At 40.3% G+C, this 18,080-nt stretch overlaps 1 protein-coding gene across 3 annotated transcripts in view; it reads left to right on the forward strand.

Annotated features, from left to right (window-relative positions):
- LOC123799254 (uncharacterized) overlaps positions 1-18,080 on the forward strand; it is a 172,614-nt gene that overhangs the window by 4,842 nt on the left and 149,692 nt on the right. For 2 of the 3 annotated variants that reach the window (XR_006781536.2, XR_015724341.1), the window contains exon 2: positions 5,428-5,619. Coding sequence is in view for 1 of the 3 variants with exons in the window: in XM_045808257.2 (XP_045664213.1) it covers positions 5,428-5,465 (38 nt within the window). In the remaining 2 variants the exon portion in view is untranslated. Of the gene's footprint in view, positions 1-5,427; positions 6,059-18,080 lie in introns of those variants that run through there. The other variant, XM_045808257.2, reaches the window with a different exon arrangement.

Here is an 18,080-nt window from a genome sequence, read left to right on the forward strand (position 1 = left end):
AATGACAACATTATGCTAATTGGACCTGATGAACTGGAAGTAGCAGGTATTTCAGATGCCTTGGTAAGATATATTTGAACTAGAGTGCAGAAGAAAATCATGAGTATGAGATGATAACTCTTAAAGTGGTCCTGGCATGTCCCCACCTTTAGGGTGGGACAAGTTCTAGGATGGTACAAGCTATACAAAACAAAACAAAAAACAAACAAAAAGCCACTGAGAGATGAATCCAAGTAAATGGTGTGGGCTAGAAATGATGAGGATTGGAAAAAAGAAAGTGATTTCTGCAGAGATTGGTCATACCAATCATGTGGCTATGGAAGGAAATGAACAGCCCAGCTGGTAGGAGAGGAATACCCTAAATCCTGGGAAGTCAGGGGTTGGGGAAAGAATCATTAAGCCTCTCTTGGCTCTCACTTATAGGACACCTGGCCTGGACTATTATCTCAGAATGCCTTTGTAACCTTGAATACACATTCTTAACTTAAATCCTACACTCTTAGATGTTAGGACTTAGATCCTTAGTTTTTAGACCTTAACTAAGGACTGTTGCCCTTTCAGGTAGATGACCTCCACCTGAGATTGACAGAACAAGATTAATTTTCTGGACATTAATATGGTTCCCCCTAGCTTGATATTACTGTCAGTCCCTTGTGGTCTCTCTATCATCTAAGATCTTGTACGTTTTTTCCAGACCAGAGCCACTGCTGAATTTAACTCATTGCTGTATCTATCATTCCCTCCTGACCCTACTGACAAAAACTTAACAGCTTTTCCTTCAGACACTGAAGAATTAAACCTTGACCCCAATGTCAGCAAAATGCCACTGCCGAAGTCACTACCAACTTCGGTATTAACAGAATCTAGTTCATCTGGAACAGTCTATACCATAAGGGCTAGACTGGTTGGCTCTCATAGACAGATTGTCCTCTTCAGAAGCAGCACTGCAGCCTGCTTTGCAGGAAATTATTTAGCTCTAATCAAGGAGTTTGTCCACCATAAGGGACACAAAATTGACCTACCCTTGTTGTCATAAATGACACTTATACTCCTAATACTGTTTATGCCCCCAATAGGGTACTTATGTGGACATCAGACCTATACTTGCCTGACAAACATAAGCCAGTGTAAAATCTCTAATACAGGTGATTATAGACAATCATGTTGCCCTAGACCTCCTGATGGCCAGTTAAGGGAGAATATATTCAAATGACAACACCTAGTACTGCACTTAGATTAATGAATCAGGAAAGGTGGAACAATTATCTTCTACCTTAGAGAGAAAGCAGTGTGGCTTTCTCAGGTCAATCTCAACAACACCTGAGACATACTTAACTGTCTTGGCTCTGGATGGGGAGCCTATTTACAATTTATCCTTCAAGTTAGCCTGACCATCTTGTTAGGAGTCATAGTCATGGTCACTTTCATCTGCTGTGGCCTAAGATGAATGGAAAATATTTGGTTCAAGCCCCTGCCATCAATCAGTACAGTTAATTAGGTAATCTCATGGGTGGCCTAAACTCCTGAAAATAATTCTTAATTCGATACATGGAAAGGTCAGAGGTGGAGTTATTGGGGTACAGTCCAGCCACCACATGACCTTCCATGTCTTCACATAATCCAGACAGGCATGTCTGATCAGTCTTGGTGGAATGCCCTGCAATTCCTCTATGACCAAGGGGAGATAAGCTTCTTGTGAGCAGCAGACTTCTATCAAACCATTTCTTATCAAGTTTCAGTAGAGCATAGGACTTTCCATCTTACTCCACCCCACTTCAATTCTAGCTTTAAGCTTCTGTGTTAATCTAGAAACTGTCAGGCTATAGGTTAGATGGCTTCTCAGGAACAGATCAACCCATCACCTCTGTCTCTCTCATTAGGTCCTTGCAGTTCAGTATCGTCCTGTGGAGATAGAGATGTGGGGAGGTGACACCATGCTGATATTGTTTTTGCTGTGTAAGTAATAAATTACCTTAATCCAGTTGAGCCTATTGTCATTTTACTGGCTGAATCTCTGGAAGTGTGGCAAGCCAACCTAGTAGCTTCAGTAGGAATCCTTGTGGGTCTGTTAGCTACCACACTGTTGCTTAGGGACTATTCAACCTCTTGTTAGAAGGGTAGTTTTTTCCTAATCTGAAGAGTGAGTAAAGGCATTCTAATACAGGAGAAAATATTCATGCAGAAAAACAGGGTGAGCAGAACCAAAACTTTGACGTACTGGGGCAACCAAAGCCTACAGGGTTGGAACGAGTGGAGAAAGAGATTGAAGACACAGGAAAAAGAAGAGTTAAGTGAAAGATCAAGGTGGACAGTGATGGGGACCAATAGCCCTGGAGGAGAGAATCACTCTGGACAGGAAGAAGACCCCACCCCTCCCTCTGAGGCCAAAGAAGTCAGCCTCCTCCCTATCCCTTCCTATCATAGAGCTCCTGTGGTCTTCTGGCCTCTTACCAGGACTCCTGACTTATCTTATCCTACTGTCACTTTTCCAATGATCCATGTTTGTGAAAATGCCAGTCAGACATTCTTGCCTAAAATCCATCAGTAGTTTCCCAGAGCTTTCAGATCCAATTCTTATCACATTAGTATGAACCCTAAGTTTCTTCAAGTTCTGACTCTTGCCTTTCTATCCAGCCTATCCCCCTACCCCCAGTCTTTCACACATAGTGCTCACACTGGTCGTGCTGAACAACTTGCTTTCTCCCTGTTGAGTCAAGCAGACAGGGCCACTGGGTATGGTTGTACAGACCATACATAGAACATCTCTAAGAGGTGCTGTATGTATTGCTGATATTGTCAATTGTGTAGTTATTAGAACTATCTTCTGGAAGATGGCAGTAGACTATCTTCTTCTAATGAAATTAATATGACAGTATTGTGATATATGGAAATAAAGTATGTTGAAGAAAGGCCCAATTTTATAACAACTTGAACAAAGGTGCACCTGAAATCCTTGGTATAATTCCTTATGTTTAGAATGCTTTTCAACAGCCTTGTCCATCAGCACACTTCTACTCGTTCTACACAAAGGAGCTCAAACACTATCTCTATCTCTTCAAATATTACCAGGTATTTGTTATAACTATTTCATGGTCTGGAAATATTTGTGTTCTTATCCCTTCTCTGAAATGTCTAGTGTTGTGGGGGATTTTTAAAGATTTTATTTATTTATTTCAGAGAGGGGGCGGGAGAGCACACACGCAATCAGGGGGAGCGGCGGAGGGAGAGGGAGAGAGAGAATCCTAAGCACAGAGCCCAACACAGGACTCTGTCTCACAACCCTGAGACCATGACCTGAGTGGAAATCAAGAGTCAGATGCTCAATTGACTGAGCCACCCAGGCGCCCCTAGTGTTGTGTTTTTAATATTTATCTTTATTCATTTTATCTTGAATGAGCACATGAGGTGTTCTGGATCAGAGGCAGATTTCTTGCTACCCCAGAGTAAATAAGAACTGCATGCTCCACTCTCCCAGCTTGCTTCAGGTCTTACCCCTGGGGCGGTATTATGAAAGCCAATGAAAATTTTTCTACATGAGTGGCCAGATACTCTATAGACAAGGGACAAGAAGAAGTGATTTTTCTGTGTTTATGAAGATAAAGGATGCAACCGTTCCTCCTCATCTGTTGAAAGGGTCTCCTTTCTCCAGATGTTTCTAAGCTCTAGGGCCTTGTTCCTAGTTGGACTTTAAATAACTATAAAGATAACACTCCAGTCTCCCCAGCACCTTCAGAGCTAACCTAGGTGCCTATCCCATGATATAATATTTTGCTTTGGGGAAGATAAGAGTTTTATTCGCCCTTTGGATCAGGGCAATTAGCTCTGCCATTAGGGAAACAAACAGCTACAGATCGAATCCTTATGATATGAGAAAATGTATCTAGGAAAAGTAAAAGCAAGCATTCTCTATAGTGCACATGTTTCTGTGGCTTAGGAGGCTAGAGCTTTTTACGTGAACACTTAAAAAAACAGAGAATTTTTATTTTACCCTATCTGGAAGCTGCATGAGGGCAGGGCCCATATCATAACGATTCAATCTTGTTCCTTCTCCAGGACACATAACTTTTGTGACTTTGGGAAAGTTATATGATATCTCCAAAGCTCAATTTTCCAACATGCTACATCGGGATACTTAATAGCCATTTTCAGCATTTGCTGTAGGATTACAAGAGGTAACAAACAATATGTTAGGAGATCATTCCCCAGATACCTTCCATTTTCTCTGCAAGAGGGGAAGAATAGTCCCATGAAAAAGTGAGTAGGGTAGAGAACATTTGAAATAACCATTACAGGAAGTGGATAATGGAGTCCACATAGGTAATTTGGACAACACTGATATGTCATGGAGCAAGTCTACGATTTTCTCTCCCTGGTATTGCTCCATAGCTTCAGAACCCAAGGAAAGTTGACTGTGAGGATGATCCAGCAAGAGCCCTTTGTATCAGGATTCAAGAGCAATAGCCATGTGAGGTGTGCTTGGGGTAGGAACATATACTATTTTCCCTGCCTACATAAATATATTTTTGTAACTGAGGTTTGTTAAAATGGGCAATCAATGTAATCTTGAACAGGAATAGAGCCTGAGGTGAGGTTTCTGGAAGGTATGAGGTCTAGCTCCATTCTGATGATGATGAGAGGGTCTGTGTCTATACAAGAGCCTCAGGGTATATTTGGTAAAACTGGCAAATTTATCTCTTCCCCTGCCAGCTGCCACTCTAAGTCTGACTGAACTCTTCAGTTACCAAAATACATCACATCTAAGATTAAAGTTTGGAAGCGAGTAAGAACTTAAGAAAACTTTATAATTACAATTGCATAAAACTATAAAGGATGGAGGGTTCCATCATTTTATCTCCTACCTGTTGGGAAAATCAGTCTTCCAAGGGCCATGAACACCTCTATGCATTATTTCTGTGTATGCCAAGAATGCAAGACCCTGCCTACTCTTTACTTGGGTCAATTTCAGGATTGTGCTTGCAGTGAGCAAACTTGAGCAACCAAGTGATATCTCCTCCCAAACAAATAACAGCCTTGCTTACCAAACACTATAAAAGCAGTAAATTCTCCAAGTTCGGTATTCCTTGGCCTGTGACAGAAATCTGCTATGTGTATGGCATCCATCTGGACCACTTCCTTTAGACCCTCTAGGATTTGGGAGACATGGGAAACTAACCAACATCATGCTCATGCTGCTTTGACATGCTTTAAAAAAAAAAAAAAAGATTTTATTTATTTACTTGACAGAGAGAAAGAGCATAAGCAGGGGGAGTGGCAGGCAGAGGGAGAGGGAGAAGCAGTCTCCCCACCAAGCAGGGAGCCTCATGCGGGACTCAATCCCAGGACCCTGGGATCATGACCTGAGCCAAAGACAGATGCTTAACCGAGTGAACCACTCAGGTGCCCCTTGCTTTTTTGTCTCTAATCCAGGCATCTCGTGTTTTCTTTTGGCATCCATGAAACAGTGACAGGCCCCAGACCCTTCGCAGATCCTGAAACTACTCACCAGCCTAAGAGAATCATGCCATTGTTGGCATAATCTTCACCTCCCTATGCGTTCCCTTCCATGAAAGGAAGCTGAGAGAGAAGATGAATCAAGTAACATAATAAACTTCTGAGAAGGTAAGGGAAAGAGAGCTAAAGGAAGAGTGCCTTTTCTTCATAGTGTTTCTCACTATTTGAAATTATTTATTGACTTACTTTCTGTCTGTCTCTTCCAGTGGAATGCAAGCTCCTGGAAGTCAGGGACCTTTTGATTTATCACTGTATCTTAATGAATGAAGTCATGTCTAGCAGTGTCAAAGCTTAATAAATTTTCGTTGAATGAATTAATGATTACTTAGGCCTTGAGCCACTAGTTGGGGTAAATTGGTAGTACTCATAATGGATTGCTCTGGCTCATAATAGAAGTCTATTTGCTCTTGAATGGCATTTAGAGCTATTCCTCTTGTCTTTGTGAATCTTTATGTTCCTCGAAGGGTGTGGGTTTTTTTATAAGTACTTTAAAGAGAATTTCCCCCCAAATTATCTTACTAATCATCTTAATTACTAAAGGAAGTCCAATATGGGGATAGAAAGAAATGAACTCTATATAGTAAATGACCAGTATATGCTAGGTGCTTTACTTGTGCTGCCTCATTTAATTCTTTTTTTTTAATGTTATGTTAATCACCATACAGTACTTCATTAGTTTTTGATGTAATGTTCCATGATTCATTGTTTGCATATAACAACCAGTGCTCATTGCAATATGTGCCCACCTTAATACCCATCACCAGGCTAACCCATCCCCTCACCCCCTCCCCTCAATTTGTTTCCTGGAGTCTGTAGTCTTTCATGGTTCGTCTTCCCCTCTGATTTTCCCGCCTTCAATTTCCCTTCCTTGTCCTAATGTCCTCCATGCTATTCTTTATGTTCCACATATAACTGAAACCATATAATTGTCTTTCTCTGCTTGACTTATTTCACTTAGCATAATCCCCTCCAGTTCCATCCATGTCGATGCAAAGGGTGCATGTTCATCTTTTCTGATGGCTGAGTAATATTCCATTGTATATATGGACCACATCTTCTTTATCCATTCGTCTGTTGAAGGACATCTCGGCTCGTTCCACAGCTTGGCTATTGTGGACACTGCTGCTATGAACATTGGGGTGCATGTGGCCTTTCTTTTCACTACGTCTGTATCTTTGGGGTAAATAGCCAGTAGTGCAATTGCTGAGTCATAAGGTAGCTCTATTTTTGACTTTTTGAGGAAACTCCATACTGTATTAAGAGAAATACAGACACAAATACAGAAATACATATAAGAAATATTTACACGGAGAGAATCAGTGAAGATGTTTAAAACTGACTCTGTCCAGGAAAACCTATAACATGTAATTATTTATTTGAACTTCAAACTGCTGACATTCAAATCTTTATGGCTATGATTTATCTTGGGGAAAATATCCATGCACATGATCACTAAGGCCAATAGTATATCTAAATGTGCACATGTCAGAGAAGGGAAAATTATTGTGGTGTAGGATCATCACTTTGATTTTTTATAGTGCTTTGTTTGCTGACACTATTACTGGCATGATTTTGGGGAAGAGGAGGCTTATTTCCAGCAAGCCCCAGGTCTTTCTCTGGATTCTCTTTGGCTCTGGTTTCTTATATGCCAACACAGTACTCAAATAGGAAAGGCTTAACAATTTAGTACTCCAAAGCTTCAAAGACACTTAACACATGCACACATTTTACATGGAGGCCCCAGGGAAGCAAAAACATTTGCCTGGGATCTCGTGGAGACTGGATTAGAAGCCAAATTCTCTGGCTCCCTGTCCAAACCTTTCTTCATCACAACAAAATCAAGCCTTGGATTGTATTCCTCCTAAATACAGAATGATATTGTGTACGTGAATGTGTGTGTGAGAGAGAGAGGGAGGGAGAGACAGACAGATGCCATTTCTGTCAAGTTCAATAACAGGCAAAACAGCTATATTTTTCGGGAAACATACATACATGTTAAGCATGAAGCAAAGTAAGGAAATGTTAACCATCAAAGTCTGATTAGTAGTGGAGATGGGGAGTTGTTACTAGTAAAAGGCACATGGGAACTTGTGGGGTGATGGCAATTTCTCAGGAGACTCATTTTGTAGGACTGAAGCTTTTTTTGTTAATTTTGAAACGCACTGTGATGTATTTGACTTTCTTGCCTTTAGTCCTCCCTGTATAATAGAGCCAGGCTAGGTGCTTTCCATGGATTATTTCCTTTAACTCTCACCAGAACACTCTCACAGAAGCACTGTTATTATACCCATTTCATAGATGAGCAAACTCAGATGCAACCTTCACTAAACTGTCCAGATCCACAGTTAGGTAGCAGAGCTGGTATTTGATTCATCTGGCTGCAGTTTCAGCTGCTTAACCATTCTGCTATGCAAGCTACCAGAAACTGAGTGGCTGAGTAAACATCAGACCTTTTTTTTTATTATTATTTTACAATCATAAAAGTTATAGTTATGATGACCATGTTAATAAGAGAAAAAAGAAGGATACAAAATTTTATCAACACACACATAGTGATTACATTTGTGTTAAAAATATATGTGCATAGGTATAAAAGACCAGAAAATACAACACCGATAAGTTAGGGTGATGAAAATGTGGGTGCTTTGTCCCCCCTCTTCTCTGTTTTCCAAATTTATTTTAAAGTGGCCATATTAAATTTACAGTGGGAAAATGTGCTGTAAAATAAACTTCCCATTTACCTGAAACATAAAATTTCATTTCCACACCCTTCTTTCCTGCAGCTTTGTATAATCTTTAGAAGCCTCTTCTGCTCAATGAGTGACTTCATTACTAAATTGATGGCTCCAGATCATTCTAGCTATGCAAATCACAAACCCAGAGCCAGCTGAGGAAAAGGCAGATAAAAGATTACATTAAAAATTAAAGCAACGTGTGGAGATGTGGAGATAATGTGCTTACAATTATTTCTACATATTTAATATTTATGCAATTACAAAGCCAGTCGTGACAAATCTTAAATCTTGAGTCCTGTTCCTTTTGCCCTCTGATATTTTTGACCTTGAACTGAGACTGCCAAATAATATATAAAAAATGGCTGTGGGAGAAGCATTTCCTTTGGCCTGTAAACGATAAATGCTTTTTTCTTAGAAAGTGATCTAATTTCTTCCTAGCCTTCGTTTATTTTCAATGCATTGTATTTTTTTACTCTGTTACATTCTGATCACCCTTGAAAGCGCTGGGCTTTCAGTCTTCCACAGTTTGGTTGTGTTGTTTCCTGGTGGTGCTGCTGTGATGTGTTTTCTGTCAGAGGAAATTTAGAGGCACATTAGCCTACTTGACAGGCACAGTGAGCCACAAGGCTCTCCCAAGGAGAAACTTCCATGTGCTGCGGTGAGGTTTTCTCTGTCTCTCCATCCCAGCCTCCCTCTTACACTTTAATACCCTACCATGATTCAGACACAAATCACAACCACTTTCATTTATAGGAATTACCTTGGATCCTAGATTTAACTCTCTGGTTCCTGCTAACAGCGTTACCTCCGTTCTGCATTAATTAATTTGTATTTCTGCAACAATCTGGCTACAGTAGTTTGTGGATAAAACCAATGTCTTCCCTGACAGTCATATAGATACCAAGTAAGAAATGGATGGGAACCTTTTTTTTTTTTCCTACGATGAGTCATTGACACAAAGTGGGGAAAATAGCATCTAAGAACTATACAAACAAAAAGCAATATAATTAAATTTTATGGATGGTGTTTAGAGAGAAAATTCTAAAACAATTTTCTCAGTGTGTCATAGAAAAATGGTCAACAAGAATCAATAAAACTTATTAAAAATTCAAAAACATAAAATGAGACATAACTGAAAGGGTAAACTGTTCTCTTGGCAGATTCCAAATATATTAGAGTATTTCCCTACAGCCATTGGGGAATGGCAGGCCTGTGCATTTTCAGTTTCATGTATATTATGTTGCCCCTAGGGGAGTAAATTTGTTAAGACATAGCAGTTCTGGTATATTCAGACCCTGACTTGATGTTAAGCTATCTCTTCAATTTAACATCTTCCAGGCCTGTTTAACAATTTTTGAAGGGTGATTTTATTTTGAGATCATTCCTTTTGTCCTTGATATGATTGGACTATAAGCATGTAACTATGTAACCGACAGAGATTATTTAGAACAGTCTATGGGGTACCTGGCTGGCTCTGTCGGAAGAGTGTGTGACTCTTGATCTTGGGGTCATGAGTTAAAGCCCCAAGTTGGGGTGTAGAGATTACTTAAGTAAATTAACTTTTTAGAAAAAGAAGTTACTTAGAACAGTCTTAAGTCACATGTAAATTTCTTGCTTGATTCTCTGCTAAGAAGCAGAGAGGTATTTACCAAGCCAACCCATAATATTGGTCTGAGCTACTGTATTTGTTTACTGAATTTGAATGAGTAAATAAATGAATGAAACTTGCATTATCTGGAAAGTAAGAATAGTTGGCTTCCTGGTAGACTAACTCTTCAGAGAATTAATGAGAAACCTTCTTAGTTGGGCCCTATCTTAGTCCGGCTGCTGTAACAAAATGCCGCAGACTAGGTTACTTATAAACTACAGAAATTTATGGCTCACAGACCAGCAGGTGGAAATCTGAAATCAAGGTGCCATCCAGGTTGGGGAGGACCCTCTTCCAGGTTGCAGCAGACTTCTTATTGTGTCCTTGTCTTCACATGGTGAGAGGAACAAGAGGGCTCTCTTTTATAAAAGCACTGATCCCATTCATGAGGGCTGTACCCTCATGACCTAAGCACCTCCCAGAGGCCCTACCTCCTATTACCATCACATTTGGGGCTTAGGATTTCAACATATGAATTATGGGGAGACACGAACATTCAGGCCATAGTAGGCTCCCTTCCCCTTTTCCTCTTTTTTAGAGCTGTACTCTCCAAATTGTTTCAGAATAGCCAACTGTAGCTGTGTTCTCACCTATGCCCTTTTTCCCTCCCCGTCTTTAAAAGGACACATGAGACTTCTTTGGTTCCGGCAGCCTGGTGGTCCTTAGAGAGACTGGCTCATTCCTCAGGCTCCCTAAGAGTGAGAGCAAGCCATGGAGTCTTATCTTTAGAGTGGTTCTTCTTGGTCTGGTTTTCTGCTATGGTGGGGATTCTTCTTTCTGCCCTTTGCTCCTCTGTAATGACTGCAAGAATGAGGAGAGGAACCTAGTTTTCCAGGCTGTCAGGATGACTAGAGATCCCTACAGCTAGTCCAGAGCAATGACAAGGGGTGCCATTAATCTGCCCACCATCTGGGAAATGCAGAAAATGTCAAGAACAGGAATTGTTTGCCCTCACATAAAGAAAACCAAGGCATCAGTCACTGGACTTTTATATACTGCCATTCTCCATCTAAGGGAGAAATAGAATTCATTTCTCTAGAGTGATTTGAGTAAGACTTTTTTCTGAAACAGAAGGCTAATTTAGACAACACCTCAAGGTGTTTTTAAATACATTTTTTTGTTTGTTTTATTTTTTAGTTCACAGGGTCATAAAATAATGGCTACATTTTAATAAACAATATATATTTCTGTCCATATTTAAACCAGTAGGAGATTTTTTCTAATTCTAACGCTGAATTATTTTAACAAAGTAATCATCAAACACCTCTGATGTGCCAGGCAGGCACAGCTGTAGATGCCGGATATACACTGTCATGTGTGTGTTTGCCGGATATACACTGTCATGCGTGTGTTAAGCGTTCAAGTACAGACTGTATCTACATGCTGAGAATTCTTCAGGCCCTCTGATGAATCCATTCACATTTTTGGTACCCAGTCATATTTAAACTGTACTCAGGTGAGCTCTCCAAATTGTGGGTCTCACTGGCCTCCTGGATCCCCTAGAACTAGGCCAATGAGTTCTAGCTCCTTTGTCCCAAACCCAGCCTAGTGGATGAGTTTTTATTGGTATGAGTGTATTCAAGAGTAGAGTTTTATTATCTCCCCAAAGTTCTGAGGACTTTTTTCTTTTGGTAACAAGAACTTTATTGAAAGTCAGTGCCCAGGTAGATGAACTGCCAAAAAAGAGCCTAAAACATGCAAACATTTGCTCATCTGAATGTCTGCACTTATAGCTATCTGGGGAGCTGCTACAAGATGGATGGAGAGGCAAAATTACTCACTTGGAAGCCTGGCTGTCAAGACAAAATCCAAACCCAGGAGCTTTTCTCCTAAGAACCCCTATGACATTTTATTCTTTAAATACATCTTTTCTTCCTCTCCTTAGGTGAAAGATTGACACTTTAAGATCAATCATACCTCTGCTTTGCAGGGTTGGTAGACTTAGAACAGGATAAATGGAAATTAAGCAAAATTTCCATTTTTTTGAATAAAAATGCTCAAAATAGATATATTCTAATTCAGTCTAAAAGAGGGATGCTCTTTCCCCAGTGGTCATTCTCATTACTGTGGTTATCTCAAGACCTTTTGATGTCAAAATTTCACCCTGTTTTCTTTACAAGAAATATTCTGAGCACACACCTGCTGTTTGAAAGGCAGCAGAAAGCAAAGGGATCTCACACTATGTTTTTCTGCATCATAGCCAAGAATGTTTTAATGCTTCTGATATAGTCACAAGTTACCACATTTCCCAGCCCCTCTCCATCATGAGATAAGTTTCAACTGTTACTATAGGCCACAGTTGGATTATTTCCTCCTGTTTCTTTTATTCGGCAGCCCCCCCCCTTTTTTTTTCAACGTGAGCTCTAGGCCCAATGTGGGGCTTGAACTCATGACCCTAAGATCAACAATAGCATGCTCTACTGACTGAGCCAACCAATTAGCCCCTCTTCTTGTTCATAATGGTCTTGTTAGCATTTAGCTAGCATCTCCCAAAACCAGATTTGTTCAGCACTTTTAACTAATTTAAAATTATTTTTTAAAAATATAAGGCTCTCAGGCCATTCAGTTAGTCAATACACATTTTAGTGAGCCTGCTATGTGCCAGGTATTGGAGTAGGTGCCGGGTACCATGGAATTCCAGGGAGCATGCTGTTGTCAAAGGAGCACTAGATGAGCATTAGAAAGTGCCGTTCTGGGACCAGCCTTACCCCTGACTAGTGTGAGGGCTGGGCAAGGCCTCCAACCTCTGGGTTCCAGTTCTCTCACATGCAAAATAACAGGCAGAGAGAGCTACTCTTCCTTCAGACTCTTAAGTTCTGTTACTGCTGCTGGTTTGGTTAGCTCACTGCAGTGGAAACCCAGTGGCCTCGCAAAAGCAAATGCTTTTATAAGCCTTCCCAAAGGGACCTCATTCTAATCCAAGGAGCAGTTTCAGTGCTAAAATGAATGCCTTTCAGAGACCCTAGAAGACATTTAAAGGGGAGTTTGGCCAAATATTTGAGCATATTTCCCCCAAAATGCTTGCCTGCTTTCCAGTTGCTCGATACCATAAGGTAGTATAATCTTCAAGCTTGGAGGATCAATTAGAATCCCAAACACCATGGTCTAATCTCCCCAGATAATAATCAGTCAAAGTTACAAAAACAAGCAATAAGTCCAGATACTTCTGGATTTCCAATAGTGACAATTCATGGGGGCCTGTTAAAACTCCCCAATTCTGTGGCATTTCAGTGGTATCAACAGTTTTCATAGCCTCTGAGACTATTACTATTTTTTTGTTTGTGAATATTGACAATAAAATGAATGCTTGCTGTTTGTACAATATTGTATTTTTCCTAATTTGCAAGTCGCTAGATATTCTTTTAATATCATGTGAGAACTATGTTTTTTTCTGTCTTCTCACCCTACCAAATGTATTTTATAAGATAGTTTTTAAGATGCATCTGAAGTTGCAAAGTAATAGGCAACAGTTTGGTATTGGGACCAGCCAGATTATTTGAAATTCAACGTGATTCCTCAACTTCTGACATAAAAAAAGCAAGGAAAAAAACAAAGGAAGCCTCATATTGCTCTTTAGAACTCCTCATTCTGCATCTGTGGTTAGTTCATTTCAATTTCTTGTATCAAATGAATATAGTAACTTACCATATACCATTGATCAGAGGAAGGACAGTTTCTTGTTTCCATTTCTTAAAAAAAAAAAAAAAAGACCCCACATATACATCATACATAAATTTTTTTTAAAAAAAATGAAGACCAGGTAGTAATGTATGAGTTATGCTGAATAGCTTTATTTCCCTGACTTGCTGATAACATTTCATGGCTTTCTCTTCTTTCTTTCCTCCCCCTCACTATAAATATCAGAGCTGATGACTGACTTTTACTGCTGCCTTTCATGCAAACTCCTCAGGCTTGCAAATCAGCTACTGATTCTGGAAACCTTCTCCCTGTCTCCCACCCTTGCTCACATCATTTCCTAATAATGGGGCAAAGGGGCCACTGAGAACACACAAACATTGTATAGCACACTGATTTGAGTAGCAAAACTCAAAGGTTGGATTTTGGTCTCATTGCTTCAGCTCATTTCGGTCCGTTTGGTGCGTCGTACAAGGCAGCTACCCACTCAGCATTTTGCCTATTGGGAGGATGGCAGAAGGGCAACCTGGACAGGTGACATAAATGGAGCAGAGGAGAAATGTTGGCAACAAAGCCTTTCTCCAAGCAGTAATTCTACTCCTACTTCAAACTTTGTCGCTCTTTAAAAATAACATTTCAAGATACTTTCCCTTTCTAAAATGAGTCACCTTCCCTAATAATGGTCCAGGTTAACATTCTATCACACATGTTCTCTAACCTTCTCCTAGCACTTCACACTCACATGCCTGTTCTACCTGATCAAAACTTGCCAAGCAAAGGTAGTGGGTATATTGGGGGGTGTATATAGACACATGTATACATACCTCTGTATATCTAAATGCCATGCTGATTTAGAAATGGAAGAATAGAATAATCAGTCGTGGTGATTAGCATTTTTAGAATATACTCTGCTATGCTAAACACTTAATTACACACTCACACTTATATACACACACACAGTCACTAAACACAATTTGAGGGAGAAACTATTATCAGCTCCATTTTATAGATAAGAAAACTAATAGGAAAAGATGTCAAGTGAGTTGCCCGAATCACACAGCTATAAGGTCCCAGAGAGGCATGCTAACCCAGACACTGCCCTGCTTTGCCAAAAACTCAGATGCTTACATCACCTAACCAGTTATGCAATGTATGTGTTTTTTGGTAACTTGTTTCCAAACATTAAATAAACTTTGGTGTCATTCTTTGACTGTTTATTGCCAGTCTTCTGGGTTTGTGATAATTCCATCTTCCCCAAAAGTGAAAGTTACTCAAGTTACAGCCCCTGGAAAGAAACATTTAAACCTCAGGCTCTTGGACTGTGCTGGCTGATATGATAGCACATATGGCTACTTAAATTAAACTAATGTAAGCCCCTCAGTCACAACTAGACACATTTCTCATGTTCAATTGTGGCATGTGGCTAGCGGCTACTCTGCTAGCCAGCACAGCCATTGGACATTTCCACCTTAATAGAAGCACTGCTCCAGGAGACAGATAACTGAGGAGATACAAAAGAGCAAATGATCCTTGAGCCCTTTCCAGAAAAGAAACTGACATGTGTTTCCAAGGAAGGACATTTAATGAGAGCCTGTTCTTGGCCAGGTACTGTGCTAGGTGCCAAGAGCATAGCGATCAATACGGATCAATGAGGCAGACATGAGCTCTGCCCTTCCTGGAACTGCAGTCTCTACCAGAGTCAGTCACCCCAGGTGAACACTGCTGTGAACGCTGCTGTGGTACGGGACTAAAGTGCTAGGAGGCAGAGAAGACCTAGAAGATGCAACATTGAACCCTGGCTTCAGGGCAGGAATCAGGCAAGGCTTTCTGGAGAGAAAGGAATGTAAACTAAGGTCTTAATTTTGAGAAGGCTCATGAACCAAATACAAAGAGGAAAAGTGTTCCTCACTGAAGGAACAGCCTGTGTGAAGACTCAAATGCAGAGAGAGAGCATGCTGTGCTTTTAAGTTTAAAGAAGTCAATAAAATTACTTTCTCCAGTCTGTTTCTCAGAATCGGAGCTTGGCTAAAACCTTTTTTTTTCTTCGTATTTTGACCAAGTTATTTTGCGTGGAGGGAAAGCAACAGAATCAAAAAGCAGAGGCTAGTGCAGAAGAGGTATACAGGAGCCAGAAGTGGCGAGCAACTACACCTTACCACTCAAGTGCTCCGATACAAAGAACTTTATGTAAACTTTATATAAAAGCCACTTTATATGAAGGACAGTTGCCAGATACTTTGCTGGGCAGTTTACTAGCATTATTTTACCCAGTCCTCACCATAAGCCTAGCTCTTTCCCTCCATTTATGCTTACATAATTAGAAGTTGGTAGAGAGACCCATGAGATAGGACCACCTCAAATCATGAGCTTTTCTGCTGAAACGCCAGGTTATACAGTCTCCCCAGTTACTGCTTCTTCCCTGCCCAGCCTAGCACCACCTAAGATGACCAGTTGGAGGAACGGTTGAATTCATATGAAGACATGGAAGAACTAAGAAAACTTGTGCTGTAGAAAAAATAGTTTGTACCAAACTAAAGTGTAACCCAAAAAAGGAAGAAGTGGCGAGGGGAAATGCCCTCTTCTTTAGAACCTACCTGTTAATAGTTAACCATTTACCAATACTGATTAACCCCAATAGAAGCATTTTGCTTTTTAGCCTTAGAATTTTCCAGAAAAGTACTAAACTAGGATCACTTATATTTGTCATCTTATCTAGCAATGATCAGACTGATTCAAAACATTTATGATTTATAGTGGGATAGTTCAAGCCAACTTTCTTCACAAACTTCCCTCTAAGATTGCCTCAATCTGTTGAAAACTATTTTATGACTCAACCCAGCTAAAATTTCAGCAGCACGTATCTTCAGATAAAATGCTTCATTCACATCAAGCAGTAATTAAATGTGCAGGGCATGAAATAAGCAGCAAGTTTGGCTTCAGAGCCATCTTGCAATCTGTAAACGATCCAAGATAGACCATATGCCTTTAAATCTAGATGACTGCATACGTATCCAAGAGAAAGCTAACTGCCATTTCTGCACAAGAGTCATCAAAAGATGAAAAAAAGGAAAAAAAGGTGAAAAAAGATTTATGTAGTTTGATAAATGTACATGCACTTAATACATATATGCACTGAGACTTGGTAAATGGCTCTTAACTTTCCCTTTTGGTTCTTAATTCAGTTCTTCTAAAGAAAACATTCTAACTGGCAACTCAAACCAGCATTATCCTTCAGTAGCTCATTGCAATGGTCTAGGGTAGCTATTTGGACAGACAGAGTTTTTCTGTCTAGCAAGGGTTCCCACTCCTCTTCCTTTGGTTCCTTATAGAAATCTCTCCCCCATTTTACACTGGGGCTGGCCACCACTGTACCACCCTGATTCCTGAATAGGCTTGCCATGCCTCAGAGGGGTGATTGGTTCAATCATGACTATGTGACAGAATAAGGCCAATCTGAATCTCCCCGAGATTGCTGTACAGATGGGGGAAGAAGAAGACTTCCATCCATGAGCTTGCAAAGCTAGGAGGACATGAGAGTGGGGCTGCTGGTGGCCATCTTGCTACTGAATGAAGAGAGCCCATGTGAGAACAGTCAAGCAGGGAAAATAGAGCTGGGAGATCGAGACAGAGTGCTGACCACATTGTTTGGGCTTGTGGATTCCATCATGTTTGATGTCACTTCATGAGTATTGAATGAGTTAAACAGTGACTGGCAACAATAGAAGGTGCTCAATAAATGTTACAGCCCATCTCTTTTCCTCCCTCTTTGACTTCGGCATCTGCCAGATAAAGATTCAATCCATCTTTGGCAGCCAACACTTCTGTTTCTGGCTTTTACAGGAAAGCCAGTAAGACAGAATAGAGAATGATGAGCACAAAGTTGGCCCCTCAGAGCAATGCAAGTCCCCTCAACATCTTACAGATATCTCTTTGGAAGCAGCCCTTCTCTGCTCAGTGCACTCTCACAGCTCAGACAACTGCCTGGTCCAGAATCAAGCTGGTATGAAAAATGGTACTTTATTTCCTGAAAGAGGAAGGAGCTGAGTTGGCCATACCCTGAAGTGGGACCTACTACAGGAAGCAGTCTACATAAGCACCTCAATGGGCATGCAGCTTTCCAATGGCCAATCATATGATGGTGCCAATCTGTGCTTGTTTGGCTGTTTGCCAGTGGCACCATTCTATAGAAAGCAGGCAATCTAGACTGTTAAAAATATATAACTTATCAATTTGACACAGTGTTTAACCTCATGAAAACCAGAGAGCATGGTGGTAATTAGTGCTAAATACTAACAGTGATTGAAAATTCAGTTACGAAGGAGCAAGTAAAGCCACCTCTACTGAATGGTGTTTGCAAAATATGCATCTTCTCACGCCTGCAAGGTTGTGATGGTAAACCATTTGCTTGCACAATAAGTGCTGGTGGTTGATGATCAAATTGGGTTGTTTATGTGCTACAGTCTGTGCAATATGAAAATCTTAAAGGTAATTTCTGAGATCTTAAGTTTGTGATTTTTCAGACTCAATAAGCAATATCTTAAATATCATAG

The sequence above is a fragment of the Ursus americanus genome, chromosome 5 (genome assembly GCF_024610735.1).
Source record: "Ursus americanus isolate L20-20 chromosome 5, mUrsAme1.1.p, whole genome shotgun sequence".
NCBI classification, from domain to species: domain Eukaryota; kingdom Metazoa; phylum Chordata; class Mammalia; order Carnivora; family Ursidae; genus Ursus; species Ursus americanus.